The 12,384-nt window shown below is 41.9% G+C and overlaps 1 protein-coding gene across 1 annotated transcript in view; it reads left to right on the top strand.

The window, feature by feature from the left end:
* LOC138967991 (uncharacterized) overlaps nt 1-12,384 on the top strand; it is a 137,391-nt gene that overhangs the window by 19,237 nt on the left and 105,770 nt on the right. Inside the window, exons 17-23 of the mRNA XM_070340552.1 lie at nt 372-572; nt 969-1,149; nt 3,061-3,204; nt 4,648-4,826; nt 5,724-5,856; nt 6,263-6,496; nt 11,507-11,704. Of these exons, the coding sequence (XP_070196653.1) occupies nt 372-572; nt 969-1,149; nt 3,061-3,204; nt 4,648-4,826; nt 5,724-5,856; nt 6,263-6,496; nt 11,507-11,704 (1,270 nt within the window). The remainder of the gene's footprint in view (nt 1-371; nt 573-968; nt 1,150-3,060; nt 3,205-4,647; nt 4,827-5,723; nt 5,857-6,262; nt 6,497-11,506; nt 11,705-12,384) is intronic.

Genomic DNA, 12,384 nt, shown 5'->3' with positions numbered 1-12,384 from the left:
CAAAAGCACGTATATGTTTCCATGGCAATTGCAACATGTAGAAGGAGTGGGACTCGATCATCATGAAGGTACTCTTTGTCACTTAGTTTCAGCAAGCAGTGGTTTAGTTTTATTTGGCAGGTAACCATGTTTGGAATCTAAGACAATTGTTGAAGTGTTAGAACAATGATCGAACTGTCTTTTTTGTCTTTGTAGATTATAGTTTGCTTTGGTAAGGGAGGAAGGAGGCTTGTTGTTGTTTTCATATTGATAAAATACATGTATATGTAAATTTCATTAAATATGTAAATGGAAATACAACATTGTTTCAAACCAAAGAAAGATATATCTGGCAGCAAGTAAAAAAGCTGGTTTGTCGACTCTCACCACAGGAAGTTTGACCGTCGCGAGTTCTTTGGACTGTACATGTCCAAGACCCCGTTCAGCTCCTCCCTGACCTACTTTGAGATGGAGATCGTCAAGGTGTCTGTCAAGAAACACATCGGCATTGGACTGTGTCACCCACACTACCCTATCAACCAGATGATGGGCTGGAGACAGGGCTCCGTGGGTTACCATGCAGATAACGGAAAGTAAGGCAGCTTGCTTTGTGGGCGGCAGTTGGCTTTGAGAGGAATGAATGTGTGATACTTAGTGTGTGTGACAGAGATAGAGAGAGAAAGAGAGGGAGTCTGTGTGTGTGTATGTATTTGTGTGTGTGTGTGTGAATTGAAGGTTGGGTGTGTGTGTGTGTGTTTGTTTGTGTGTGTGTGGACGTGTGTGTATGTGAATTGAAGGTTGGGATGCAGGTTCATGAAAAACTGCAGTGTTCGAAATTTATTGAGGCTGTTTCAGATGCTGCGACACATGCATTCAGAAATCAGTTAAACATGCAGGGAGGTCCCAGTTTTGGGAAGACTTCAGAACAGTGGGTCCGAGTGCAAAGGCTTGTAGGCTTTATAACAAAGCTGACTTTCTTTGTTCTTTAGGTTGTACGATAACTCTTCCACTGGCATAGCACCCAACAAGAACACAGAGGAGGATACCACATTCAAAGAGGGTGATGTGGTGGGTTGTGGCATCGTCATGCAGAACGTCAAGCTGCAACCTGACGGCAGCTTCCAACCCCAGCAGAAGCTGACTGTCTACTTCACCAAAAACGGAATACGGGTGAGTTTAGCCAGAGTGAAAAGAGCAGGATCCAGTTTTTTAGTCACTTGAGAAAAAGTGACTCTATGTAATCGGTCAGTGTTAGTCTGTCCGGCCGGCCGGCCGTCCGTAGACACCACCTTAACGTTGGACTTTTCTCGGAAACTATCAAAGCGATCCGGCTCATATTTTGTTTAGTCGTGACCTCCAATGACCTCTACACTTTAACGATGGTTTCGTTGACCTTTGACCTTTTTCAAGGTCACAGGTCAGCGTCAAAGGAAAAATTAGACATTTTATATCTTTGACAAAGTTCATCGGATGTGATTGAAACTTTGTAGGATTATTCTTTACATCAAAGTATTTACATCTGTAGCCTTTTACGAACGTTATCAGAAAAACAAGGGAGATAACTAGCCTTTTCTGTTCGGCAACACACAACTTAACGTTGGGCTTTTCTCGGAAACTATAAAAGTGACCGGGCTCAAATTTTATGTGAACGTGACTCCCAGTGACCTCTACACTTTGACGTCTGCTTTGGTGACCTTTGACCTTTTTCAAGGTCACAGGTATGTCTTGAAGGAAAAAAATTGAAATATCATATCTCTGAAACTATTCATCGGATTTGATTCAAACTTTATAGGATTATTCTTTACATCAAATTATTTACATCTGTATTGTGTTGTGAATAGCAATTTCTTCCTGTCCATCTGATGCCTCATATAATATTCAGAACTGCGAAAGTGACTCGATCGAGCGTTTGCTCTTCTTGTTTTAGTCGGCATACTATAGAATGAGTGTAAGAGCTTTATGCATGCCCTTTGGGGTTTTAATAGTTCTGATTTACAGAAGAAACCTTGACTTGTTTTTTAAACATGTGAGGAAGGAGATAATATTTGTTTCAAGATACTTTGAACATCCTCTTCTAAACCCCTCCCCGAATTTAAGGCTTTCCTCCTTTTAAGACCTGATTTTCTCAGATTTGTTGGAGGACTTGTAATGGGAGTTCCACTGTAATCCACCCAAGGCTCTTGTCACAGTGGTTGTGTTTGTTATTCATTTTGTATGCTCTTATATGCGGGGAAATAGCTCAGTTGGTAGCGGCGCTGGCTTCAAAACCAGTTGTCACTATCGGCATGGGTTCTTCCCCACGTTCAACGAGGGATTCATTTCTCAGTCAACTTTGTGCAGACTCTCCTTGGTGGCCGAACACCCTTGTGTGCATGCATGCGGATGATAAAGAACCCAAGTTCACAACGAAAGTCTCAGGGCTTGGAAACATGATTACGCGTTTGCAGGGGGGAAAGAAAATGGGTATCGCCGTATACAGTAACTCATAACTCATAACTCATAACATTTTATTGATCCAACAAAGGAAATTAAATTGGTCATCAGCACATATAGGTCATTAATTAATAATTATAAAAGAATAAGAGAAGAAAATTCATAAAACCCATGATAACAAAAAAATATCTAAAGTAATATATGTACAACTACAATACCCTTTTTACTTGCACACTTGACACACCGACACACCGACACACATGCATACATACAGGTCTACATACATACCTACATACATACCTACATACATACATACATACATACATACATACATACATACATTCCATGTTAAAGTGTAGTTAAGAACATCACAGTAATTATATCATTGTTTGGATTAACAGATAAGTTTTTATGTAAATGATGATAACAACAATCCATAATTAACGCTATTGCACTACCAAAAGAAGAGACCAACCAAACACATAAAACCAATCACAGTAATCATCATCAGTTATCACAGGTATCACAGTAGATTAGCTCGCTTTCCCCAATGAGAAAGCAGCCCAAATTTCCATGAGGGTAACCTCACAAGAATATATGACATCTTATCCTTATCCCTTATCCTTTGATGTCCATGCTCTGCCGCAGACTCATGAGCGGCCCTTTGAGTACCGGTCAGAAGGAATATACCCAGGAGTCAACTTGCACTATGAAGGAGATCAAGTGAAGCTGCGCAACTACTACTGTGGTCCCGAGTCAACCATGGTCATAACAGACAAACTTAAAGAGCCAGTAAGCTGTGTTCCAACAACTCTAAACCTAAATGTTCGCTTTTTTTCAGGAGTGGAAGCTGGTTTCATGGTTTTTGGCTCACGTAAGTGTAGCCTATGCGATCGTAACTTTGTCTGTCTGTGCGTGCGTGCGTATGTGCGTGCGTGCGTGCGTGCGTGTGTATGTCTGTGGTAGAAACTCTAACATTTGAAGACGTCACATTACATTGACGTCACATTATGACGTAAGAGGGTTAGACGTCACGCGAAGGAAGTACTGAAAGTCTCGGTCATTATTATTTTGAGCGGGCCGAGACTAGTTGGCAGTCGTGTCCCTGTAAGTAGGCTACATGCAGACAGACAGATCTAGATCTAGTGTCTCGCTTTCTTGCACAGTTTCACCTATGCTCTTTCTGTGTGTGTGTGTGTGTGTGTGTGTGTGTGTTACTGTTTGTCGATTTCTTACGTGAGCCTTGATGGCTTCGCCTCTTGTTGGTTACTTACTTGGTTGCCTGTAATGAAAGGACACCCTTGTGACCAGCCAAAAGTGTCCATACATTGCAGGTGCCCGGTCAGGAGAGGGATTTTTGTTGGTTAAATTAAATAAAGAGAGAAAAAAAAGCTTGTTGTGTCGTTTTTGGGAAGGAGGTCTCTCATCAAAGGGGCCAGACAATAAAGGGATTTTATTTTATTTTTATTTACGAGGATTTATATTGCGCACGTATCTCACCACACAAGGCGACTCAAGGCGCATGTTACCTATTAATGCCGTGTGAGATGGAATTTTTTTACACAATATATCACGCATTCACATCGGCCAGTAGATCGACTGCCTTTAGGCGCTGCATCCACCTTTCACGGCCCATTATTCCAGGTCACATGGGGATCACAGTATACAATGGAAGAGTTGAAATAAACTCCACAGCTAGCATGATAGAGTTGTTCAATCAGATTCAGAGTGATTTTTTAATTCTTTCTTTAGATGGCTTAGTATTTCTCTTCTTTTCTGTTTGTTCTTGTCTGTGCCCCTATACTGCTGAAGGGACATTAAAATCCAAAAACCAACCAATCTGTGCCCCTGTTCGTCTGTTCTTCAAAATGTGAGATTTTCCTGTTCCTCAGTTCAGGTTTCAAAGAGATCATTCTCTCTCTTTTTTCTTACACATGTCCAGTTTCTTTACATGTATCACATTTTTTCTTCAGTGTCTCTTGTCAACGAATCATCACTCTCTCTGAGTGTTGTTGTTGTCGTTGTTGTTCTTGATGTTCTTGTTGTTGTTTTTGTTATTGGTGGCGGTGGTGGTGGTGGTGGTGTTGTTGTTGTTGTTGTTGTTGTTGTTGCATTTGCTAATGTTATCATTCCCCACTGTCTTTTTTTGCTTCCATTGTTCTCTCAGCTCAGCCTTTATTTTCGTTTAACAATTAATTCCTCGTTAATTCCTCATTGCATGTTACCATTGTCCAGGAGCCATCAGAAAAGCAGAAGATGGTCTTCACGGAGGGGTGTCACTTTGTGGTGGTGGGGATGAGTTCTGATGGAAGTGATCCGTCCGGCAAAACACAGCTTGTCCAGCAGATGTTTGACCCCAAATCTGACCTCTCCGCTCTCAAACGCCTCAAGGCCGAGATCGAACGCATGGAAAGGTATGTTGATGATTGAGTAATTAAGAAGGGATTATGAATTCATGCATGAATGTACTTAGAGGTTTGAATAGAATGGCTGTATAGGCAGAAGGATTTGCACACATCGATGAAAGAGTATGATGAGATGCTAAGAGGTACAATTTTCACGTGAAGCAATAAAATTGGAACAGGATGAAGGGACAGGCAGGATAATGTACATGTGTTTATTTGGTACGTCTTCAGCGGAAATAATGAGAGGATGTAAAGACTCAAATAGATAGCTGTGACCAAGTCACATTAACTGTGGAACATGAGTCACCTGTAAGTTTACCACCAAGCTGTAGTGTGTTTTTTTCCCAAATAATTGTAACATCCTCAGCTGAATTCATTGGGATCATTATGGTTTCATTTGACCTTTGTACTTTAGACCAGACGGGCGCAATGGCCTAGTGGTAAGACGCCGGCCTTGAAAGCGGAAGGTCGTGGGTTCGAATCTCGGCCGTGCCTGGTGGGTTAAGGTGGAGATTTATCTGATCTCCCAGGTCAACTTATGTGCAGACCTGCAAGTGCCTTATCCCCCTTCGTGTGTACACGCAAGCACAAGACCAAGTGCGCACGGAAAAGATCCTGTAATCCATGTCGGAGTTCGGTCGGTTATAAAAACACGAAAATACCCAGCATGCTTCCTCCCAAAGCGGCGTATGGCTACCTAAATGGCGGGGTAAAAACGGCCACGAACGCAGAAAAAGAAGAAGTACTTTTGATCTTTCAATAACCTTGGTGCCTTGGACCTGCTGGCCCAGCAGTGTTTGTTTCATTTGACCTTTGCACTTTCGACCTTGCAACAACCATTGTGCCTTGGGCCTGCAAATACAGTAGTGTTTGTTTCATTTGACCTTTGTACTTTTGACCTTGCAGCAAACTTGGTGCCTTGGACCTGCAGGCCCAGCAGCGTTACGGCCAGTTGCTATGGCAACGAGAGTGTATTCAACGATTCACTCAAAACCCTCGGCGCATCAGCTTTCACTCGCTGGACACAAAGAAGGGGGAGGTAAGGGCACACAACTTTGCTGTTTGTGTTCAGTATTTGATACTCGTTGCAGCCGTTTGGGGACAGATGTATTATACTTTCCCCTGGGCACTTCCTCTCTATTTTTTCATTTACATGTCCAATTTCGTTACACATATCACATTTTTCTTCAGTGTCTCTTGTCAAAAAATCATCACGTTTTTATCAGACATTTCATGACAAAATTACTGTCAGATTTGTTGTCTGATGAGTATGTGCTTGTGTGTGTGTTTGTTTCTTTTTTTTATTATTGTGTGTGTGTGCATGTGTGTGTGTATGTGTGTGTGTGTGTGTTCTTCTGCCTTCGTGAGCTTCCAACTCCCATACATACTTGAATTTCTTACTAGGCGACGGTCATGTACAGTAAATATGACAATGTTCTGTTCAGGGACACAGTGAACTGGTGAACAAGATCGTCGACATCCTTGAGATGGACCTGAAGTACCACACCGGTGTGTACGCGCTGAACGCCAGCGTGTGGGAGTACTTGGACAAGGTGCTGGACATCATGAAGAAGAAGGAGATCCTCCTCTCTGAGGACCTCTTCCCCCTCGTGGATCACACCATTTTTGACTGCAATGGCCGCATCTGTGAGCAAGCCGTCAAGTTTCTGCAAAAAAAGGTGAGACTGCAAGAGGAGGGATTGAGAGTTTTCGTGGCTAGGATTGAGTCTGTGTTTGTGTTAGCTTTGTGTGTGCGTCTGTCTATGAGTTTGTGTTTGTGTGTTAGCTTCTGTGTGTGGTCTGTCTATGAGTTTGTGGTTGTGTGTTAGATTTGTGTGTGCGTCTGTCTATGAGTTTGTGGTTGTGTGTTAGATTTGTGTGTGCGTCTGTCTATGAGTTTGTGGTTGTGTGTTAGATTTGTGTGTGCGTCTGTCTATGAGTTTGTGGTTGTGTGTTAGCTTCTGTTTGTGTATCTGTCTATGAGTTTGTGGTTGTGTTAACTTTTGTGTGCATCTGTCAATGAGTTTGTGGTTGTGTGTTAACTTCTGTATCTGCGTCTGTCTATCTGTGTGGTGCGGTATGGATGTAACCATACATTTCCTCATCCCTTTAACTAATAAACTCCACAGGTTATGAAAAGAAAATTCAACATCCAAATTAAGTGATCACCCTTCATTGTTAATTGTCTGTTATGCATCTTGTTCTTCTACTTTGAAGATCAACATATCAATTAAGTTCTAGTGGGTGTTTTATGTAATCGAACGTTCAATAAACTTACCTTTCTGATTTTATGATTCTGCAGTTTATTATTTGATTTGTGAAAATTATGTCGCAGTTCTTTTTATAGGAGATAAAAACATTTGGAAACAATTTGGATTAAAATATCTTACATGTATAGTAGAGCTAGTAGCTACCTACCCTTTGTAAACATGGATTGACAAATCTGACATGTTGTAGCACAGACTGTAGCTACCCGATACCCTTTTGAAACATGGATTGAAAAATCAAACATGTACTGATGCAGCACAGACTGTAGCTACCTACCCTTTCGAAACATGGATTGAAAAAATCTGACATGAAGCACAGACTGTAGCTACCTACCCTCCTTGTCTACTGGGAAGAAAAAAAATTCCATCTCACACGGCATAAATAAATCGCATAAAAAAAATTTAAAAAAAATAAATAAAAAATCCTTGCTCTTAGAACTGTACCCACGGAATACGCGCGATTTAAGCCTCATATTGATTGATTGATTGATTGATGATAAACAGACTTAAAGGCACTGTCCTTCCCTCACTATCTGGGATCTGCCTTGAAGTGTTTATCATGGAGTAAGGCCTGATCCCCCCACCTGGACTCACACACACACAAATCAACATCCTGTCTGCTTCCTGTGTATAGTCACATTTTTGACTCACATGCGAAGCAAAAGTGAGTCTATGTACTCACCCGAGTCGTCCGTCCGTCCGTCCGTCCGTCCGTCCGGAAAACTTTAACATTGGATATTTCTTGGACACTATTCAGTCTATCAGTACCAAATTTGGCAAGATGGTGTATGATGACAAGGCCCCAAAAAACATACATAGCATCTTGACCTTGCTTCAAGGTCAAGGTCGCAGGGGCCATAAATGTTGCCTAAAAAACAGCTATTTTTCACATTTTCCCCATTTTCTCTGAAGTTTTTGAGATTCAATACCTCACCTATATATGATATATAGGGCAAAGTAAGCCCCATCTTTTGATACCAGTTTGGGTTACCTTGCTTCAAGGTCAAGGTCACAGGAGCTCTTCAAAGTTGGATTGTATACATATTTTGAAGTGACCTTGACCCTGAACTATGGAAGATAACTGTTTCAAACTTAAAAATTATGTGGGGCACATGTTATGCTTTCATCATGAGACACATTTGGTCACATATGATCAAGGTCAAGGTCACTTTGACCCTTATGAAATGTGACCAAAATAAGGTAGTGAACCACTAAAAGTGACCATATCTCATGGTAGAAAGAGCCAATAAGCACCATTGTACTTCCTATGTCTTGAATTAACAGCTTTGTGTTGCATGACCTTGGATGACCTTGACCTTGGGTCAAGGTCACATGTATTTTGGTAGGAAAAATGTGTAAAGCAGTTCTTAGTGTATGATGTCATTGCTAGGTTTAGTTATTTGACCTTGACCCTGAAGGTCAAGGTCATGTAAAGGTCTTCTTCTTCTTCTTCTTCTTGGCGTTCGCAGAGGTTACACAATCAGTCCAGCACTGGTGATAAATGTTGTCGTTTTCTCCAACTCCTGTCGACTGCCGTATAGTTTGGTCTGCAAGGGAGTTGGTGACGGCCACACTTCTTTTCGTTCCTCATCTAGTAAGGGACATCGCTGTAAGATGTGTTCCGCTGTTTGGTCTTCTTGACCGCAGGCACAGGTTGGTGATGGCGCCAGCTTGAACTTTCGGTTCATGTGAGCATTGAGCCTGTTGTGGCCAGTACGCAGCCTGATGAGTTTGACTTGCTGCATGTAAAGGTCAAGGTCAAGCATGTTAGTCATATGGGCTTTGCCCTTCTTGTTTTGGTTTGAATTAATTTTTACAGATTGACACTAGTTTCAGGGCCTAGCATTGTAAGCCGTTCGGCGTACTTTACGCCGAAATAACATCTCCAGTACGCGGAACTCGATTTGGTGTACGCCGAAATGCAAAAACCTGTTATTCCCAAACGGTAAACCCAAACAGTCCCAGCTTTCGTTTTGTGCGCCGTTCGGTTCAATTCTCAATCGGTTTGACAGTTTGCTTGAGCACGCACTTCCTCTGGCATCGCGCGAGCATGCTTTGTGCCGGTGTTTTGTGGCTCGACTAGACTTGAAATAATGACTCGAAGCGACATGACATTGTTGAACGTGGTCAGCCATTCAGTGACAAAGAATCCAGGTATTCCTGGAAGTGGGAATGGCACTTTTAGGCCAAATAACACAAGATTATCAGTTTTCTTGTTTTCTGTCTCTGTTTTGCTTGTTGGTGAAGGCATAATTTAGTTGCTCAATCTTCTTTGGGGGGGGGGGGGGGGGTCATTTTAGGTAAAAAATCTCCAAAAAATCTTCAAATCCCCCCGAACCCCCACCAGGGGCTTTGCCCCTGGCCCCCAGACCCCCGCCTTTGTAAGCTGAACTCACTTTTTCCAATGCTGGGCCCTGTAGTTTAATTTACAATATTCGCCGTAATGGCTTGAGATTTACTGGCCGATGCGTGATATATTGTGGAAAAAAATTCCATCTCACACGGCAGAAATTAATATGTAAAGCGCTTAGAGAACGTCAAGCGCTATATAAATCTCCCATATAAATAAATAAATAAATAATTCATCCAACATTCTGCACAGGAAGCACCCAGGTTGTTGATTTTTGGTGTATGTCTAAGAGGAGGGATGGTTTTGTTCCATGTAAAAGCCTGGCGGGGATGTAGCTCAGTCAGGGCCGGGATGTAGCTCAGTCAGTAGCGCGCTGGATTTGTATCCAGTTGGCCGCTGTCAGCGTGAGTTCGTCCCCACGTTCGGCGAGAGATTTATTTCTCAGAGTCAACTTTGTGTGCATGCAGACTCTCCTCGGTGTCCGAATACCCCCGTGTGTACACGCAAGCACAAGACAAAGTGCGCACGAAAAAGATCCTGTAATCCATGTCAGAGTTCGGTGGGTTATAGAAACACGAAAATACCCAGCATGCTTCCTCCGAAAACGGCGTATGGCTGCCTAAATGGCGGGGTAAAAAACGATCATGCACGTAAAATTCCACTCGTGCAGAAAACACAAGTGTACGTGGGAGTTTCAGCCCACGAACGCAGAAGAAGAAGAAAGCCTGGCCAGAGGCTAAGATGGCGAGCCAAACCGTTTTCACGAGAAGGACTGTGCCTTTAAAGGAAATCAAAATTGGGAACAACAATGACATTTTTTAAATGTAGCGGAGACTGTAACTGCCTGCCATCCTTTTATGCAAAGATGATAAAACAGTCGAGCCTGTCTATAACAACCGCCCAAGGGACCGACCAAAGTGTTAGTCAGTAGACAGTCAGGTATGAAAATAACAAGCAAGGTATGTTATGGTTTATTATTACCAATTCAGTGCCCCATATGGCTTTTTGACCAATCAGGACGGATTCTAGGTGACCCTCTAAATGTTATAACATTCAGGCAGGGACCCTTTTTGTTTATCACGCTAAAAATTAACAAGACAAAGTAAAAATGTATTTCAACAATATCAGCATGATTTATTCTAAAGAATGACACTTCAAATGCTGTCAGATAATACTCTCTTCATCTACAAAATACCGAAAAGCGAGTTTTGTCGGTGGGTGCGGTACGGAACAGCAAGGCACCGCCCATCGTCTGAGTGTGTAATGCCGACGGCTCACTTGAAATCTAAATGATCAAAGTTCGGAAAAATCAAGTGAAATTGCGTCACTCGCTTTATGTCAAAGGTATCTTTACGTCATTTTCCATCCGTCTGGAGTCGGTTCTAAATCTGTCGCTCTCTGTTCAACGAGAAAAAGCGAAGAAACCGAAACGCATGTTCAACATGATTTATCTTGTGAGATTGTTGTGTGTCAAAGGCATTTGACCTGTGAATATTCATCACGTCAGGTGTGTTACTCTGATTGGCTGACTCAGGTCACGAGAAATCTTTGACTGACAGACATAATCAGATAGAAGCGCTTGCGGCTGTTCTGTCTAATTCGCGGGGTCGCGGCTTCCAAATTTCTTTTGGTCGAATTAAACGATAATAAAACCGTTATTTCTAATATGCTGACTGTTAGCAAATGATAACAGACATGTCTCACAACCGATATCAACATTCGCCAAAAAGGCTCATGCTTGATATCTTTTTTCTCGACATGTCTTGTTATCATTTGCTAACAGTCAGCATATTAGAAATAACTCATAATGTTTAACGTTTAATTGTGACAAAACAATACGATATAGTCACTGATCTTTGACCCAGCAGTCTTTTAAGTGGACAGACGAACACTTATAATACATAAAATAAACTTATCTGACAAACTGTCCAGAAGCTCGTTTGGAAGACACAAGAAAGACACTTGAATTATATAGAATCTTTCTGGGGTGGCCGTAATGGGCAGTTGGTCATTATGGAGAAGTGATCGCCATGACAGGTATGCAGGCTTAACTCTGTACTTGCATTCTGCAGGGCTACCTGACATGCCTACCCAGACAGGACTCCTTGGTGGCTCTGGACTTGGAGTTCGTGGTAAAGCTGACAGACAGCGTCAGCCAATGTCCCAACAAACCCTTGCAAGCCGTGGTGCCTTCGCTGGGAGAAATGGCCTTCGTCTGGGATGATGAGACGCAGATCTATGCAAAAGCGAAAGACTACGACCCCCACAGGGTAAGAAGTTTAGAACAAAGAGGGTAAAAAACAATGTGGTATGCAATACTTTCACCACAGGGTGGTTGAACCTGAGAGTAAGAACCTCAGGAACGCAGAGGAAGAAAATGAATTGCAAAACAAAAAGCAAACACAACAGCAACCATTTTTGGTTAAATCTGTAATCAAATTTTTGTCAGACAGTCGCTGACTACATCAGGATGGTACGTGATGTGCAGTGTATTTATGATTGATATTGCGTCATTATATTTAGTCAAGTTTTGACTAAATATTTTAACATCGAGGGGGAATCGAAACGAGGGTCGTGGTGTATGTGCGTGTGTGTGTGTGTCTGTCTGTGTGTGTGTGTGTAGAGCGATTCAGACTAAACTACTGGACCGATCTTTATGAAATTTGAAATCCCCGAACGTTTTTTTCATTTTTTTGATAAATGTCTTTGATGACGTCATATCCGGCTTTTCGTGAAAGTTGAGGCGGCACTGTCACGCCCTCATTTTTCAACCAAATTGGTTGAAATTTTTGTCAAGTAATCTTCGACGAAGCCCGGACTTCGGTATTGCATTTCAGCTTGGTGGCTTAAAAATTAATTAATGACTTTGGTCATTAAAAATCTGAAAATTGTAAAAAAAAATAAAAATTTATAAAACGATCCAAATTTACGTTTATCTTATTCTCCATCA

The sequence above is a fragment of the Littorina saxatilis genome, linkage group LG6 (assembly GCF_037325665.1).
Source record: "Littorina saxatilis isolate snail1 linkage group LG6, US_GU_Lsax_2.0, whole genome shotgun sequence".
Taxonomy (NCBI): Eukaryota; Metazoa; Mollusca; class Gastropoda; order Littorinimorpha; family Littorinidae; genus Littorina; species Littorina saxatilis.
Note: the sequence above shows the minus strand (reverse complement) of the source record. Positions and strands in the feature narration are given on the sequence as shown.